This window comes from Neofelis nebulosa, chromosome 14 (genome assembly GCF_028018385.1).
Source record: "Neofelis nebulosa isolate mNeoNeb1 chromosome 14, mNeoNeb1.pri, whole genome shotgun sequence".
NCBI lineage: Eukaryota > Metazoa > Chordata > Mammalia > Carnivora > Felidae > Neofelis > Neofelis nebulosa.
The window spans coordinates 60,903,134-60,922,521 of record NC_080795.1 but is presented as its reverse complement, the minus strand read 5'-3'; the positions used below and the strand labels follow the sequence as shown (position 1 = coordinate 60,922,521).

At 35.3% G+C, this 19,388-nt stretch overlaps 1 protein-coding gene across 1 annotated transcript in view; it reads left to right on the top strand.

Annotated features, from left to right (window-relative positions):
- EIF3H (eukaryotic translation initiation factor 3 subunit H) overlaps positions 1 to 19,388 on the top strand; it is a 99,635-nt gene that overhangs the window by 22,290 nt on the left and 57,957 nt on the right. The window contains exon 2 of the mRNA XM_058698884.1: positions 525 to 681. Within this exon, the coding sequence (XP_058554867.1) occupies positions 525 to 681 (157 nt within the window). The remainder of the gene's footprint in view (positions 1 to 524; positions 682 to 19,388) is intronic.

Below are 19,388 nucleotides of genomic sequence, written 5' to 3'. Positions count from 1 at the left end.
TGAAACTGTTTGAAGCTGCTCCTGGATTCCAGACCTTTCAGAGCCATGACCTGAAGTCAAAAATGGACATTTTGGACATGTCTTCAGACTCCAGGAGTTTCAGGTGTACGTTTGGATTATGTGAGCTTATTATTTGTGTCAGAGTAAGAATTGATTTGTAAGAAAATTGGTTCTATTATATAATTCTGTGTTTTTTGCAAACCTACTTGTATGGTTCATTTTTTTCCCCTTGAAATAAAGGAAATAAAAACTGTAAGGATGATTTTTGAAAAAAAATTTTTAATGTTTTTTAATTTTTGAGACAGAGAGAGACAGAGCATGAACAGGGGAGGGGCAGAGAGAGGGAGACACAGAGTCTGAAGCAGGCTCCAGGCTCTGAGCTAGCAGCACCGAGCCCGATGCGGGGTTAGAACTTGCGGACCGTGAGATCATGACCTGAGCCGAAGTCAGATGCTTAACCGACTAAGCCACCCAGGAGCCCCTGTAAGGATGATTTTTCAGTTCACTTCTGTATTTTCTTTTAGGTGGTATTAAAAATAATCAAACATTATCAAGAAGAAGGACAAGGAACTGAAGTGGTTCAGGGAGTGCTTTTGGGCTTGGTTGTAGAAGATCGTCTTGAAATTACCAACTGCTTTCCTTTCCCTCAACACACAGAAGATGATGCTGACTTTGATGAAGGTAAGGGTACTCATTTCAAAAATCTTTGCAGTGCACACAAATGATTTTTAACACATTTCTCACCATAACCTTTCATTATCTCTTACTGGGAGTCTATCAGGCCAGTCTAGTTCACTTGATTTCAGAGTTTCTTGAAAAAATTAGGCAAATTTGGGGCACCTGGGTGGCTCAGTCGGTTAAGCATTCAACTTCTGCTCAGGTCATGATCTCATGGTTCGAGCCCCGAATTGGTCTCTGTGCTGACAGTTCAGAGCCTGGGCCTGCTTCGGATTCTGTGTCTCCCTCTCCCTCTGCCCGTCCCCCACTCATGCTTTTTTCTCGCTCAAAAATAAATAAACATTAACAGATTATGCAAATTCTTTGAAATGAGGATTTATATCAAAAGATTCATTAGTTTGGCCTTATTTGTAATTTGAGATTCCAATTTTAGTAATTTGGATAGAAACTGTGTTGTTGTTAAACTTTCCCATTATGAAATCAGCTTGCAAATAACTTACATCGTGAAGGGCAAGGATCATCATTATGTGTCCAGTATCCATTTTCTTCTGTAGTGTTTTGTTTTAATGTTTGAGAAGATGAACTTAGCTATCTATTTCAGAAAGAAGATACTCCTTATGCATTTCAGGAGGTTTTTGGGGTTTTTTTGGTGCTACAGGTATAATAGCTTTGTTAGCAAAAGCCAGTAGTAGATAAAACTTACACCAAAGGCCAAGGTCAATAACCTGAAAGATTAAAAAAAAAATCTAGTTGAAAGTAATTTCTCACTTGTCTCAACACTCAGGGATCATTTTCTACATAACTTTTTTTTATTATGATAAGAACAAGTAGTAAAATTTACCATTTTGAGTATATATAGTGTTAACTATACGCAGGTATCATGGAACAGATCTGTAGAACTTTTTCATCTTGGAAAAACTAAAACTCTGTATTTGTTGACTAACTGCTCCTCTTTCCCCCTTTGCTAGCCTCTGGCAACCATCCTTCTGCTTTCTGTTTCTGAGAGTTTGACTTCTTTATATCTCATATAAGTGAAATTAGCAGTATTTGGCTTTTGGCTTTTTTGAGACTGATTTATCTCACATAACTTAATGTTCTCCAGGTTCGTGCATGTTATAGCATATGACAGGATATCATTTTTTAAGGCTGAGTAATATTCTATTGTATGCAGTACCACTTTTTCCGGGGCGCCTGGGTGGCTCAGTTGGTTAAGCGTCCGACTTCAGCTCAGGTCACGATCTCGCGGTCCGTGAGTTCGAGCCCCGCGTCGGGCTCTGGGCTGATGGCTCGGAGCCTGGAGCCTGTTTCCGATTCTGTGTCTCCCTCTCTCTGACCCTCCCCCATTCATGCTCTGTCTCTCTCTGTCTCAAAAATAAATAAAAAACGTTAAAAAAAAAAAATTTAATACCACTTTTTCCTTATCCATTCAACTGTTGATAAATAGATTGTTTCTGCCTCTTGACTTTTTTGAATAATGCTCAGCTATCTCTTCAGGGTCTTGTTTTCAGTTCTCTTGGATATATTCCCAGAAGTGGGATTTGGTGGATCATATATTCTATATTTAATTTTTTGAGGAACTTCCATACTGCCTTTTAAGTAGTGACACCAGTTTACATTCTCCACCAATAGTTTGCAGGGGTTGCAACGTCCTCACATTCTCACCAACGTTTGTTATTTTCTGGTTATTTATTTTTTTGATAGTGATAGCAACTGTACTAACAGATGTGAGGTGATGTTGTGGTTTTGATTTTCATTTCCCTTATAGTGATGTTGAGTATCTTTTATATGCTTATTGTCTGTATGTATTCTTTGAAGAAATGTCTATTAAGGTATGTTGTCCATTTTTAAGGATTGTTGTTCAGTTGAAGAAGTTCTTTGTATATTCTGGATATTAACCCCTTATCATATGTATGATTTGCAGATATTTTCTTCCATTCCATAGGTTACTTTTTACTTTTTCACTCTATTGATTTGTTTCCTTTGCTGAAGCTTTTTAGTTTGATGTAATCCATATTGTCTGTTTTTGCTTTTGTTGCTGGTACTTTTGGTATAAGATCCAAGAGATTATTGTCAAGACCAATGTTAGGAAGCTCCTTCCTTATATTGTCTTCTAGGAATTTTATGCTAGTACCATTCTGCTTTGATTACTGTTGCTTTGTAATATGTTTTGAAATCAAGATGTGTGAGGCATCCAGCTTTGTTTTTCTTTCTCAAGATTTTGGCTATTTAAGGTCCTTTGAAATTTCATATGAATTTTAGTATTTTTTTTTCCTATTTGCATAAAAATACCATTGGGATTTTGGTAGGGATTACATTGAATCTGTAGGTCAGTTTGAGTAGTACATTTTAACAATATTAAATCTTCCTAGCTATGAATAAATGCCTTTCCATTTATTTGTATTGTCTTAACTTTCTTCCAACTGTTTTATAGTTATCAGTGTACAAGTTATTCCCAATTGTTTTTATTCATTTTGATGCTGTTGTGAAATTTTTAAAAAATTTCCCTTTTGTCATTTTTTCTATGTAACTTTAAACTCATGACTTTTCACTTGGATAAAATGTTATGTAAGATTTCACATACTCATGGTACCTTGAAGATATTAATAGACACCAAATATAACCTTGCTAAGGTTAGTACCTTGATATTGCAATTTGGTCGACAAAAATCCTTTTTTTCATTAAAGTAATACCTTTAGAAACCAACCAAGGCTATTTTATTCTAGGCACTTGAGTATTTGTGCAGTATGTGTCTTTTTTTTTTTTTTTTTTTTTTTTTTTTTTTTTAAAGCTGACTGAGCTTTCCTTGTTTCATCTGAACTACTATAAAATACTGGATTACGGTTGGAGATTCTCTGTAGTAGTAGATATCTCAGTTCCTCTCTTTACCAGCATATCTGGAGGGTGCTTAATTACATTGCAGTCATAACTTTTTATTTTTTTATTTTTAATTATGTTTATTTATTTAAAGAGAGAGAAAGAGAGAGTGCACGTGCATGCAAGCTCCAGGGAGGGGCAGAGAGAGAGGAGGGAGAGAATCCCAAGCAGACTCTGAATTGTCATTATGGAGCCCGATTTGGGGCTTGAACCCATGAACCATGAGATCATGGCCTGAATTAAGATCAAGAGTTGGATGTTTAACCAACTGAGTCACCCAGGCTCTCCTACAGCAATAACTCTTTTAGAGCTGGAAGACCAGGGGAGAAGACAAAAGGATTGTTAACATAGTTTTTTTTGGTTTGCAAGTGAGGAGTCTGAGAGGTGCACTTGAAGTGACATACTCAAGTTACTGTGTTAGTGGCACAATTGGGAATAGAATCCATTCCTGCAGAGTTTATATTGTCACATAATTTTCTCAGGTAATTTATTCTGTCTTATAAAATTCTCAGTTTTATGTGCAAGAAATAATCAGTGCAATTATGGTAGATGAACAAAGCAAAATATATTATTAATTTTAGATCTTGATCATTGGATGCTGACTTCTCTTATGGGCTTTCAGGTAATTGACCAATATGCTATTTCATTAACATGTACTTTAAGAAGCTCATTAAAAGTTATGTTAACAACCTGGAGATAAGAAATTTCAATTTAGCGTCAAATAATAAAAAATTTGTTGGGAATTGTGTGCTGTGTATTGTATGTACATTGCGTGTAATTATTTGTTACTCTGCACATTTGAAGGTTTTATCAGTCTCATTTTCTAAATTAGGAAACTGATGCTCAGTAAGACAAAGAACTTGTCCAAAGTCATTTAACTGGGAATTTATAGAATAGGGATTGAAATCTTTGGCTGTCTGTTTCCAAGTCTCATGATTTTCCTGCTATATGTTGTTGCTTTTGGACACTTAGTGAAGTGGAAGCCAGTGATTAAAAGGGTGTAGAGTGGGGAGCATCATTACTTTATGTCTGAAATCTGCTTTTTGGATAAAACAATTAAATTTGTTTTTCTTGATTTATCTTTAGAAGCTGGTAGGATTTGCCATTTTTCTTATATGTATGAAAAGTCTAAGATAATACTTTATATTTCTGCCTAGCCTTGTATAGCCAGTCTTGAATTTTAGGTTCTCTCACATAATTCACTTAATTATCTGAATAGGCATTAGTATGTAGTCACCATTAGATTTTTATCATACCTAGATAGGAGCTAAGTTTTTTCATTATATGGATGTGTCTTGGAATAGAATTGTTCTGAGTATTGATTATTTTAAATCTTTAAATCTTTCTAAACATCCATTGTTTTGCTTCTGTTGTTGTTATTTTTTGCCTACTAAAACTAATATCTAGGGAAAGATCTTTTCTTCTGCCCTTCACCCTTTGGAAGTAAAGTACTCACAAAATATTTCATAATTTTAATGGTTACATATTTTGAGTTGCTTAGGTGTTTGTTTCTGTGTTTTTATTTGGTGCCTTATGTAAAGTGGAGAGTTTTAATCTGTGGTCTAATGTGAAATGTTTTAAATTAGGGGCTGGCAAGCTACAATCTGTGGGCCTGCTTTTGCATGTAAAGTTTTATTGGAACACTGCCATGCCCATTCATTTATGTATTTTCTTCTGTGGCTGTGTTCCTGCTACAGTGGCATAGTTGGGTAGTTGTGACAGAGACCATATGGGCACCAAACCTGAATTTTTTTTTTAAACTGTTTGGCCCCTTAAGAAAGTCTGACCACTTCCTTCATACACACACACACACACACACACACACGAATATATATTCATTCATATACGTGTGTATATATGTACATATACACACACATGTGCATCATATATGAATATATAGTCACATATATTCATACATATGTATATGTATACATATATACACACATACATATACACACATACTTTTTTTTGTTATTTTTTTCTGTCATAAGTTTAAAGAATAAGGTAGTAAATAGTACTCTCTTTCCATCATAAATAGATGACTTTTTTTTGTTGCTTATTCCTTCTAGATACTGCTCTTAACATTGACTCTTAAGTCTAGAATGTATTATGAGCACTGTAATAAAAACGTTGATGGGGTGCCTGGGTGGCTCAGTTGGTTAGGTGGCTGACTTCAGCTCAGGTCATGATCTCATGGTTTATGGGTTCAAGCCCTGTGTTGGGCTCTGTGCTGACAGCTCGGAGCCTGGAGCCTGCTTTGGAATCTGTGACTCCCCACCTCTCTCTGTCCCCTTCCCAGCTCATGCTCTGTCTCTCAAAAAATAAATAAGCGTTAAAAAAATTAAACAAACAAACGTTGATATTATTAGGTATTTGTTTGTGCATCTGGAAAGTATCAGAAAATGTAGTGTTTCCTTTATTTTAACGCAGAGTACTCCCCCCACCATACCGAGCTCTTGGTGTTTAGGGGAACTGTGTATAGATACTGGGAAGAAAGACATTCAGTTCACGGTTGTAGACTTGTGAATCAGGTACAGGTTTCCGCGAAAGTGGAGTGTTTCTGTGAAACCTTTGTCACAAAACGAAGAAGCAGTTACCATTAATTTATATGGAAAAAATTTTGAGCATTCCCAGACCCCAAAAATAACCTCTCTTAGGCTTTTCTGATACCTTAGTACACATCTTGCTAATGGATACACAGAATAAATGAAGATGAAGCACAGATGCTCACACAGTTCTAAGCCATGGCGACTTGGTGCTTGGGGAGGATTGGGGGGGCCACTCTCACTGCTTGCCTTGTATGTTGCCTCTAACAGTTCACTGCAAAACGAATACTGAAAGTTGTTTTCACTTTTCGCCATTTTTTGTAAAAGTGGAAATTCTCTTTGGATTTCTTTCATTCAGTCTTTTGTAAAAGTGAAGTGGTGTACCGTCTGGAACTGTGAACTTCCAAAAGCAGGGTATGCCGGTATTACGGAAAGGTAATGAATGGTATGAGGCCAGAAAACTTGGGTGGGAACCTCAGCTCTGTAGAGATCTGTGTGACGCTGAGTGACTTTAGTTCTGAACTAGTTTTTTCCTGACTGTGTACTATCTTTTAGCACATATTAATTGCTCACTTATTGAGTACTAGAAACATAGCTGAAGGATAATTTCTTTATGAGATTATGAGATTAATGCCACCTTGGATTATGTTACAGTAGCATGATTCAAAACCAAGAAAACTTGTGGCATGAAGTTTTTCTTTTTTGTTTCTTTCCATGAATTCACCTTTTTTTTCCACATGTGATAACTTTTCCTTTAAGTGGCTTTAATCTTGATATACTTTTGTATTGCAGGATTAACTTTCTAGTTAAAAGTGAGGTAACTCACTCTCACCAGAGAACATAAGCTTTTTAAAAATTGAGTGGAAAGGCTCATATTAAAATTCCCATTAGGGGGCACTATTATCAAGCTTAGGAGAACTGGAGACTAATTTGTTTTCTTAGACATGCAACCCGAGGCTTGCTAAAAGGGAAAAATATTTTCATCTGATAAGATTCAGATACTGTTTTATACAACCGAATTCCTTAAATATGTTATAAAGTGCACTGAATTAAACACAGATCCAATAACTCACTGTCTTGTTTTTCAGCCGACTAAATCAGTTTAATATTGCAGGTGATATAAGAAGCTTACTTTTTTTCTGCTTCAGAGCCAAATCCATAATTTTCATATTTGGAGTGGACAAATTTTTTATTTTGCTCTCTTTAAGTCCAAAGGATGATCCTTGGACTTCAAATAAGTTTCTTTCAAAAACGAAGCATGAAGACTGTGTTGTACTACTAAAATGCAGTTAGGGGAATGAAATGATGCCTAATTTACTCAGATAGTATAAACATGTGCAGCCTGCATAATTTCTGAGGTAATTCCACACATTGACGTGATATTATATACACACAGATAGCTTATGGCTTTTTTGTTCATTTTCAGGTACTTGAAAATTATTTTTTATTACTCATGTTTGGTGTTAAAGTAAGAAATATTGGTTTAGACTGTTACACATAATTATTTTGTTATCATTAGCCTCCAAAAGAAAAGCAGTGGTGTAGAGTATTAAACAGACTTTTCAAAGGCTAAATAGGAATTGGCAAAAATGTAATTACAGTAAAATGCATTGGGAATAATTTTTCACTGCATAGGTAATATTTTTGTACCATTGGGTTCAGAGAGAGTAGGTTTTGTCTAACTACATTATTTGCAACACTTTCCACATAACTAAACCATAGTTTGCATTGGAGAAAATCTCTGTTTAATCACTTGCTTCCTGAACTCTCACCTTCCTTCTCTTTCTTCTTAGTTTGCCTGCAGCCCACACCCAGGGTAAAACTGCTTGAAACGTCCTCCATAATTACTGTTTTGGCTTTGTATTGCTTTTGAGTTCAGGGAAGAGTTGAGTCAGGGTAGAAAAAAACTTTCATCTTTTTTTTTTTTTTAAATAAGATGGGGACATTGTGTGACAAGACTGATATTTATTATTTTGTATTATCTTCTGTCTGTGTGAATAATCAGTGATCATTGTGATCTGTTCGACAGATTCATTTTTTAAGAAACCCTATTTCTTTTACTGCATTTTTCCTAAGGAGCTTTCCTTGGTGCAGATCTGGGAAATATATACAGACAGTTTTGGAGGGTGTTTTGAAACTTATTGGAGAAGTAGGAGCATGTTTACTTCGTGACCTCAAATCATTAAGAGGTATCATAAAATGTTTCAAATATCTCAGGAAAAGAATTAGTTCTTAATAATTCATTTCAGCATTTATTGAGCAAATTACATTGAATGGTTGGTGGAAAAGATCCAAAGATAGGAAATCCTGGTTACTGCTTTGAAAGATTTTAAGTGGGAGAGAAATATGTAAAGAATTGTGAAACAGAATTGATGAGTCTAGAGTGAGGAACGACAAAAAGTGATGGGAACACTCAGATATGAGCTACTAATTCCTTTTGGGGGATGACTTAACAGGAGAGGTGAAGTTTGATTTTGTAGATGGGTGTTGCTTGTATTTTAAGTAATTTTTAAGGAAGTTAATGTCTTGTGAATTTGTTCTAATTATTGACATTTCTGGGCCCTCATAAATAACACAAGCATCTCTAGAAATAAAGAACAAATTATTTAGTAGGTATTCAGCTTTTTATTGTTCAGTGACAGTTATGTTGCTTGACAATATTTTTCAAATTTTGTTGCTGATTCTATATCCAGGTGTAGAAGCTGTTTTTGACATCTAGACTCTTCTGATACATAAAGGATGCCTGATGATAATTTAGTGCCATGTTTATAGAAATCTGGGACCCATGCTGCACTTAGCTCTATTTAAAATAATAAATGTTTAAATGTGCTATTTAATGAATTTTAAATATTTAATAAAAACATTTCATGTATGTTTCATTTTAAATGAAACTAGGTATAGGTAGGTAACTAGAGAGAATCTATACACTGAATTATGATATAATTCTCCTGGGTACTCATCTCTTTGTTGTTATTCATGGTAGTATTTTGAAAATGTTAAACCATTCACATTTAATGGCTTATCACTGAATCTTCAGGGCAATGAACTTTAGGTTATTGCTTACTTAAATTATTTTGATTGCTCAGAAAGCCTATGGTTTGTGATTTGAAACTAACTTGAGAATCTTACTTTATAGGTTTAGTGTTTGGTTTACTAAAGTGATTAGAATATGAGCCATACAATCCAGATATGAAGCCTCAATCCCAGTGTTTTTATGCCCTTTTTGTTCTTTTCGTTTGGATATTTCAAGATATTAAATATAAGAGGATAAAGTCTAGCTTCATTTTAAAAGTTTGACGAAATTTTGTTCATTTGTTTAATGTTTCAAAATTTAGGTTTTTTTCCCTTTTAAATGAGTTGAGGAACTCTTACGTATGGAAGGATATATACTATTGAAAATGTGGTCAAGGTAAAAGATTTTTCTGCTTAAAGAAATTAAAGTGCTTTACACTATACCCTCCCTTGGTCCCTAAAGTGTAAGTGCTATGGTTTGGAAAGGAGCCAAGTAAAACGTGTTCAAATTTTGTGCAGACTTAAAGTAATACTTTAAGATTTGAAAATTACAGGTGGATACAGTACTTAAATAGTATTTAAAATTCCTAAGTTTCCCAAGTCTAAAAGTGTAATCCTTAAATTACTATTCCCAGTGGTTTACATTTTAATTAAATAAGAATTGTCTTACTTTTGAACCCAGCAACTTTAGGTATAGATATTTGAATTTATTACTGAACTTTAAGGTAATAACCATTAAAAATGAACTGTTTGGGCACTAATTAAAATGTCAAAAATCTACAGTTACAGTGTGTAACCAAAGATCCTTGCTCTTTCTATTTTTCCAAAAATTATCCTAAGCAACACAGTTCAGGTTTGCTTCCTATCTTGCCCAGAAGTGCTAACTAGCTTCCGGCCCCAATTAACTATATTATGCCTGATTTGTAAGTTTTATAGAATGATAGATTAATTATAATTAGATTTGATGTTTTGGTGCTAATGCTGAGTTTTCCAAACTGCCCTTTATATTAGAAGAGTGGTATCGTCATCATGCCGTGCTCTGTTTTACGTTTATCTGTGTAGGTGAAATTTTCATACACCTTGAAACTTTTACTCTTCATGACTTACGTTATTACCACTTTCAGAGTGGTGTTTTCCTACCTTTATCTATTCCCACCTTGAGGGTTATTTGCTGCTGCTTTTTTTTTTTTAAAGTAGTAATTTTCACTGAGTGCATTTTAGATGCTTTCTGATATATTTGAAAACAAAGGTAATCTTTATTTTGGCGTAAGTAACCATAATAGTATAAGTTTATAATGCAACCCTACATTTCCCCACTACCCTCACTCCCAGACACATTCACCCTTTGTTTTCTCTAATGTTGAACCTACAGACATTTTATTATACCGTATAGACAACCTTTCTTCCCTGCTTGATTGGTGAGAAGATCACAAAATTATTCCAGTGGTCTTTGCAGAAATATATCTGTCAAATGCCTGTTTTGTAGAATTGGACAGTGCTGACCTCAAAGAGGAAGTTTTTGATGGCAGGACCCCTCCACTAGCAGCAGTGGCTGTGGGAGTCCGGCAGCACAGAGGCGTAGGTGGAGCTCTTTGGGCTTGCAGCAGCCTGCCGAGGAGAACCCAGCAGGCAGCAGCAGCCGTGTCCGCAAGCCCCTGGGGCTTCCAGGCTCCTCTGCTCTCACTTTACCTTCTCCTTTATATGTCTTTATCCCTTTGTTATTCATTCATCAAATCAGTATTGCGTTGGGAACTATGTGCCAGGCATGTCCGCTGGCTGTTGTGTACTTCTGCTAAGGATGTTTTCTGAAGTGATCATTGTTTAAAGAATTTAACTATTCTAAGCAGTATGTTTGACTTGAAGCATGGGAAGATTTGTTAGCACGTTATTTTAGGGAATTGGATTATTAGTATAAAGTCTAGATTATGTTACTATTCAGGTGAAAGTATCCAGAAGATATTTTTGTGTAGTTGGAGAATGACTTGGGTTTACAAGTATGTATCTACAAATCTGTATATCTCCAAGTTTGCAACTCAGAGATTCTGTTGCTTTGTTACAGTAATTTTGTTCCTAAAAATGTATAAGTCATCATGTATTTTTTACTTTCATAGTGGAAATATATATATATATTTTAATATATATATATATTTTTAATATATATATATATTTTAAATCTCAGTAGTGACTCCCAGGATTTTAGATGAAAGTTTTTCTGTCAATAATTTTAATCTATAAATAAATGTACGTGGTTTTAAAAGTCTGTTACCGAGACTCTTTTGGTAATGTGAGTTACTTCTCCTTAGTTTTAAAATTTCTTCTTCTCCTATCACTCCCATCACCACTCCTGTCCTGAAAATATAGTAAGTCAAGACAAAACACTAAAAAAATTTAGTACTAGAAGAGAGTGAAAGGCTTTATGAAGAGAATTAACCATTTTCTGTGATGATCACAGGAGGAATGGGATGGTGTGGACATAATGTGAAATATTAAGATCGCTGTAAGCCGTATCTGGGTTGTTTCTGTGCTCCTTTAGGAGATATTTGACATAACTAACAGTGAGACTATGTTGTTTTGTCAGAATCCAGGCTTGAATTTCTTTCGAATTGTCTGTTTGTCCTGTGGGGAGCCTGGTAAAAAATTATGTAGCCAATTTCACATATATGGAAATGATGTGTGCACACATAAATACCATTATAAGTCTTAGTTGAGAGAATTCCTAAAATCATTTATAGACAGATCTTGCAAACTTTTCTGAAGGGGATAAAAGGAAGGACATTTAGACTGAGTTCTGGCTGAAGTTTTGGTAAAGTTCTGGCTTAGTACTAATTGAAGTCATGGGTCTCTCTAGCCTCAGTTTTCCCATTTGCAGAGTGGATCACAACAGGAACTTTTGTAATTCTTTTAACAGATGAGAAACCGAGACTCAGACCCAACTTTAAAATTAGGGGCAAATTCAGAACTAGAAACCCTAAAATGAAATGTGTAATCCACTGCAATTTGGGAGTGTTGTCAGTAATCTGAGTATTTTGTCGAAATCACTATGAATGAATGATATGGGTGACTGCAATTGTGACTTGTAAGCATGATGTATTTACTTAAAAGTTTACTTCTTGGTGTTATCAGTTAATGTTAACACTACTGGAATCAAATGATTGTTGAATTTAACACTAAACATCAGAGTTTCCCAAGTTTGTGTTCGTATACTCGGTATTAAATAAAAATAAAGGGCAATTCTAATCTTCAGGTCAACAGAAAGCTAATGGTGGTTTGATATATCCATTTAGCTCGGACACTGGAAACCCATTTAAATACTGAAAGTACAACTTCTAATATTTTGTTACATGGAATGAAGAAAGTAAGTATAGATTAATCTGGGTAGATTAAGGGACGCAAATGTGTTCTTATGAAATGCCACTGAATGCAGTTACAAACAATAGGTTGGATAGTTTAATTTGACTTAGGAAATCAGTGTTGACTGACACAGGAAAACTTTCTAGAATACATTGCTTCTTTGCAGATGACTTAAACAGACAGGAGTGATAAAGACTGTCATGTGAATTTCCTTCTTTACTGAGTACACAGCATTGTTAAGTGGTATATTGTGCGATGTTTCCAATCTGCTGTAACTGCCATCTGCACAAGCGGAATGAAAGACAAGAGAACATGGAAAGGAAATGGATCAGTTAGTTGTAAGGGATCTGTGTGAACGCTGGGTGCCACTCATGAAACACTGAGCAGTTAGTGGTTTTCCTTTGTAACCAGTGCAACTAGCTGTCTGTAAACTGGAGTTGTGCACCACGTGCAGCTCTCACAGTTCATCTTTTGGATGTCCTGGTGTGCACCTGTGGTTGAGAGCAACTAGGAAATCCAGGGACTGTAACTGTGCTCATGCTACCCTTTTCTTATTCTTTATCTTTGGATGTAATCTTTTTGCTGCTTTGGTGTTTGGTACCACTGTTGAGGTAGAGGTAATAATCCTAGAATGTTTACTGTACCTAAATGGAATTTTTTTAGAAACAAATTATGCTATAAGACATGTTTCCTGAGAAACATTTAAGTACTTTTGAAAAAAGTAAGACCTATAGATAAGAAAACAGCTTCAAAATCTTACAAGTTATAAGCAACAGAGAACCATGTGAATGATGGAGAGGTTTTGTATGGGTGAGAGGAACTGACTGGTAGAATCTAACCTGTGTGCCTATGTAAGTGGATAAATCTCTCATTTGAATCTGAGGTTTATAACTTGTAAACAGTTCTTTTTATGTCTGTATGGTTACCTTTTTGATGTAAACATGTGAGCTCTTATAGTTAGTTATGAGTCATCTGGTACCTACTTAGGAATTAACATATACTTATATAGATGACTAATAATACAAAGCCACCGTGGTTTCTGTGGTTCTGTGGAACCAACCATGGTTCCAGTTCTAAAACATTTAAAATGAGACTGCTGTCTCTTTTTAAATTTTTTTGGACAAAGAGTTGTCTTATCAGAAAACTTCAGTAACTTAAGCAGATCCATAACTGGGGGGGATTAATAACAGAAAGTTTTTGTTGACACCAGGAAGTAGATTAAATAGTGCAGTTGTGGTAATGAGTACCATATATGATAAGCCTGAGCCACCTGGGTTTTATTAGGCTGCTTGATACTTTGATCACAATATTATTTCAAGGCTTGTCTATTTAAATTGCTAAGGTTTCTTGTCATCTTTGTGATTTAGACCATAATTTCTTTCACTGTGAAGAGATTTTTTTTTTTTTTTTTTAAAGAAAGACTACTCAAGCCAAAATTGTAGGGAAGTGCAAGTTCAACAGCTAAGCAAGCTATAGAATGCGAAAACCTGTTAAACATAAGATTAAAAGCTTAAAAGTATAGCAGTTGAATATCAGATTCATCTGACCTTGCTTTTCTTTAGCTTTCTGCTTGGATCATAATTACACTTTTGTTTATCATATATGGTAGTGGAGTATTATAAGGACATTTGGCATAATTCAATTAATTGTTTGATATAAATATGTGCATTTAAAATACATGTTTCATGCTTTGAGATTGTGGTACTGCTATCGGTTTTCCTTAGATGATAGTAAGTGGTTTTGATGAACATCTTTGAGAATTTATGGAAAGATTTTAACTACTTCACCCAAATGAATGAATTATATAATAATCACAGAATTTAATTTGTTTGATAAATTATCTTGTTTTGTCTTTGAACTTGAAATTTTAAACTTTATAGTCTGATACAGATGAAAGAAATTTTTCGTCATCACAATCAACAGACTTTCCATCTACTAATTTTCTTTACCATAGAAATAGTCTTTCATAGGTATTTAGTGGTATTTTTCTTTTGTATTTAAGCAAATATTTTGGCTTGGGAAAATAAATACTTATTTTGACTAGTAAAGGGAGAGGACAGGGTTGATACAGTAATTTAAGGTACTGTTGTTCTTAGCTTCATATAGAATAATCATTATTAAGTACCATTTTGGAAATTTACATTTAAAATGCTTTATACGTGTATTCATTAATTTTCACTGTTTGCTTTTTGAATACTCTTAAAACTGTTGTAATTTGGCTTGAAGTTTCCATGTCCCAGTGTAACTTTTAAGCCTGGCTAAGGGCACTTAAGAATATAGTGGTCTTCTTTTAATATATCTGATTTGCCTTTGGCAGTGAAAGGAGTATATGGAAGTGGCAATTAACAGCCTTTTTCTTTTCCTTGATAAGACAAAGGAGTAAAGTATTAAAAATAGGAAAAAGATGTGAACGTAGGAAGAGTTGCTTACCAGGAGTTTATAACATTCTTATTTTTGGAAAATAAGGGAGGTACTTGTAAGTTTTAAGGATATGTGACTCATTGATTTGGGAAAGGTGAACTCATATAAGAAGCAGAGAGGCAGGAACAGGCATGTGATAACAGGCTTAGAAAAATGAGAAGGTCTGTCAATTAGAGCAAAAACTTATTTCAGGGCAATAGTATGAAATAATAGATAGGGTCAGATTATGAAAGACTGAATGCTTGAAAAAGAAGCATAGACATGAAGCAGCTGTTACTCATTCTAGGTTCCCCAACAGAGGTATGATAGTATAAAATCAATATTTTATGGCTAGAGGCAGGAAAAACAGATGGATAATGAGGGTTTGAATGAAATATGGGCAGTAGCAGTAAGAATGGAAAAGTGAATACTAAAGAGATGGAAGAAATGGCAAACAATTGAGATCAAGGGTATACACACATTTTGAGGATTTGACTTCAGGTACCAAATAACTTTAATATCTGACATATTCTAGAACTAAATTTCTTATTGTCATCCCTTTCCTTCTTGCATAGTTTGTAAAAAGCACTAGTTCTGTGATAATGGTACGTTTGACAGAGCAGATGGGTATAGTAAATGTAAGCCGTTGTTAGCCAGCAGGGGGATTTCTGCTCTTATTATAATTATTATTACTATATTTAACATTACTAAAATATTAAATAAGATTTTTCAATTGAGAGAGTTGTTTGGTCCATTTTGAAAGTACATACATTGTTTGGAGTAGTCAGTGTGAGATAAATGTGAAATGATATTTTTAGTTCTGTCTTAATGTAACCTTAACCAATATGAGTTTGCTCTTTAGTGAGTCACACACAGGTAAAAACTACACCAGGTGGAGTTGTCGCACAAAGGAAACGTTATTTGCGTCAAATAAGGAGATCACGGGGAATAACTTTCAAAGTCATGACTCCCTGAGCAAGGGTGAATGGGTTCGTTTTATTTAGGATTAGGATGAATATTTAGATAGAGAAGTCTTGTCATCATATGTAGAGATGGGCATAAGGCTGCGCCTGCGCCATAAGGAAATGTGCCTATACATATATTGTGTGTTATGTAGGAAAGGCTTGTGCTCCTCCTTAGGCAGAGATTTGAGTATTAGATGAGGTAAAGGTAGTTGTCTGTCATTCTAGAAGTCACTTCATGGTCCATCTCTGCAGGTGTGAATTAGGGTTTTACCCTCAGACTGGTCTGGGTGATCTGGGCCAACTGGCGGGAGGTCGTTTTAGGGCAGTCGCTATCACTTGAGGTGTGGGTTTGGTTTCCATTTGTCTGAATTAAGAAATTAGCTGGAAAGAAAAGCTTAAGGAAAAATGTGGGACAAAGGTCACTTCGTTAAAGCAGGTGGGCAGTAAAGGTCAGGTCTAGGAGTCTAGCTGGTGACATTGAGAGGATTAATCTTTTTTATTATAAAGATCCATTGGACAACTAAGATCTACTAAGATCAACTAAAAATAGAAATAAAGTAAATCTACTTCACTCTTTAAACAGAACAGTTCATTCATGGTATGGGATTCCTTAGACAGTTGTGCTCTGACTTAATGATAGCTTTGTAACTTGTTGGATTCATTCATTTAACAGATATTTACTGGGTGCTAGCTATCTCAGGAGCTTTGCCAGATATTGAGGAATAGAAAAATGAACAAGTGGAGGAGAAAGACATTAGACAGTCTAATTACAAATAATTACAAGTTGTGCTAAGTACCATGGAAGGAATAAACAGATGCTTTAATGGGTGGTGTCCCACCTTAAACAGGCCTCTGCAAAGAGTCTCTGATATGGAGGTAAATTCAACTGAAGGATAAAGTATATTCAGTTGAGGTGAAGGATAAGAAGGAGCTAGCCGGGTGAAGAGCCTGGAGTAGAGGAAAGCCAAGTGCAAAGGCCACACCTGAGGTGGGAATGAGCTTAGCATTGTCCAGCAACTCTCCAAAAGCTAGTGTGCCTGAATAAATCCTGCTAAATGAGAAGCAAGGGGCTATGTCATTGAGAGCCTTTTAGGAGTTTGGGTTTTATTAATTAAGCAGCAAGAGGCTATTGAATTGAAGATTCTTAAGTATATGCAGCAATCTAGTTGAATTGATGATTATCATATTCTTTGTAATTCTGTGACCTAATCAAGACTTTCAGTATTGCGTTTGAAATATTTGTGGAAACATAGCTTTGTGATTGGATTCATTAGTGATAGTGTTTATTCCAAGAAAGTTTATCCATGGCTACTAGATAACCTTCACAAACATAAAATACAAAGTTAGTCTGCAGTCTATATGTTTTATTAAAATTTGCATTTTGGAATAGTTTTCGATATACTAGAAAGTTTCAAAGATAGTGCAAAGAGCTCCTCTGTAGCCCTCAACCAGGCTTCCCTAAGGTTATCATCTTACATTACTGTGGCACATTAATCTAATTAAGAAACCAAGATACGTAAGATACATTACTGTTAACTAAACTCCAGATTTTATCCAGATTTTATCCAGATTTCACCAGTTTTTTCCCTTTAGTCATGTCCCGTTAGTACCCTCTGGTCTGTGACCATTTCTCAATCTTTCTTTGTTTTTCATGACCTGGGTAGCTTTGAGGGATACCCTGTAAGTGTTCTGTAGAACGTCCCTCAGTTTGAGTTTGTTGCATATGTTTTTATGGTTAGACTAGAGTTACAGGTTTTGAGGGAAAACCCCACAGCGATCAAGTGCCCTTCTCAATTACATTCTGTTAGAGGGTAGAAGGATACCCACCCGACACCACTGGTGATGCTAACTTTGATCTCGTGGTAAGGTGGTATTTGACATCTTTTTTGAATTATACTGTCTTGGAAATCTGTATAACTTAAGGAATAATTAAAACACAAATGTTTTGGTTGAAAAATCAGAGTTTCTCTCTTGGAAGAAATAGCTTGAATAATTTTCCTCCTTATAGTGTATTGCTAATGGTTTAATATTTAAACAACATGGGTGAATGTTGTGTGTTATGTGCCTTACTATGTAATTTTTCACATGGATCAGATGAAAATTTTGCTTGTATACTATACCATCTTGGACATACTGTTGGGTATCTAACTTCGTACAGGTGGGTTAGGATCTTTCTCTGACTGAATCTGAATTAGATGTTGGAGAACATTCCTTGTATCTTGTCAGCACTTCCATATCAGGAATAGTTGATAGCAGCAATTAACAGTTCCCATTTCTCATGCTACAGAGTGTTATTGGCATAGTTTGTTTCCACTGTACGCTGCCTTTTATACAAACGGACTCTCCGGAGGTTTGCATTTGGGGTAAATATACCTAGACGCTGTCCTAGAGTATACTACCAATGTGAGAGGTACGCACTGGCATACAATATGAGAAAGTAAGAGATGAAGAAAAAAATGCTTGAAATAGTTTGCTTAAAAATAGCCTTAAATAGCTTCATGTTTCTTTCTTGGATGTTTAAAACATTTCAACTTTTTAAATTCTTAAAGTTAAAAAAATAGGAAAGGATATATTGAAGTTTTAGGGACATCCTTTGGTTTCCTTTTATGCAGTTCTTAAAACTTTTATTTGGTCTCTCTTCATATTTGTTGACTAACCTTACTCTTCAATGTATGGAATAAGACAGCAACTGTACATCCAAATTTTATTTGTTAGTAAAGCAGAAATTTTTTACTAGCTATCAGTAAGAACATAACAGTAAGGAACTTTCTTTTCCCTCTTTTTAACTGGGAAGGTAACAGGCTTCAAAGGTGGCGGTGGGGAGACAGTAATCTTTGAATGTTGTCCTCGTCGTCATCATTACCATTATTGTACATGTCAGCCACATTGTAATTCCTCACATTTATTGAGCACTTGTCATGTGCTAAGCATTGTGTCGGGCACTTGGCATTCCTTCATTTAATCCCTGTGGCTGCTTTATGAAGTAAGTACTGTGCAGTTGTTCCCAGGCAATACATGGTGGCTGGTATAGGGAAAGATTTCAGGAGAGGAAGAGTCCTCAGCACTAGTTTGAACAGTGGGATTGAAGCTCGTTCTTGAAGATAGGTGACTTCTGCTTCTCTCTCTGACCTTATTTCCTGGCACTACCTTTTGCCCTCCCCCCCGTTAAGCCAGCTGTATTAAACCACTTGTTTCCCACCCAAACCAAATATCTATCTTGTTGCCGGATAATCCATTATCCTGTTTTGTCCATTGTCTTTACCACCTTAGCTGATTAACTTCTTGTATTTCAGGACTCAGTTTAGACATTTTCCTCAGATCCCATACATATCCCTGAGACAGAACCTGGCTGCATATTCTCATAGGTCATATGCTTATTCCCTGTAAAACTTATTAGACTTTGGTGTATTTAAGCCTCTTACTTTGAAATGATTTCAATTACAAAGGGTTCTTGTATACCCTTCATCAGTTTCCCTTAATATTAACATCTTATATAACTATGGTGTATTTATCAAAACTAAAGATTGATACAGATTTTATTTAGATTTCTTCAGTTTTCCTC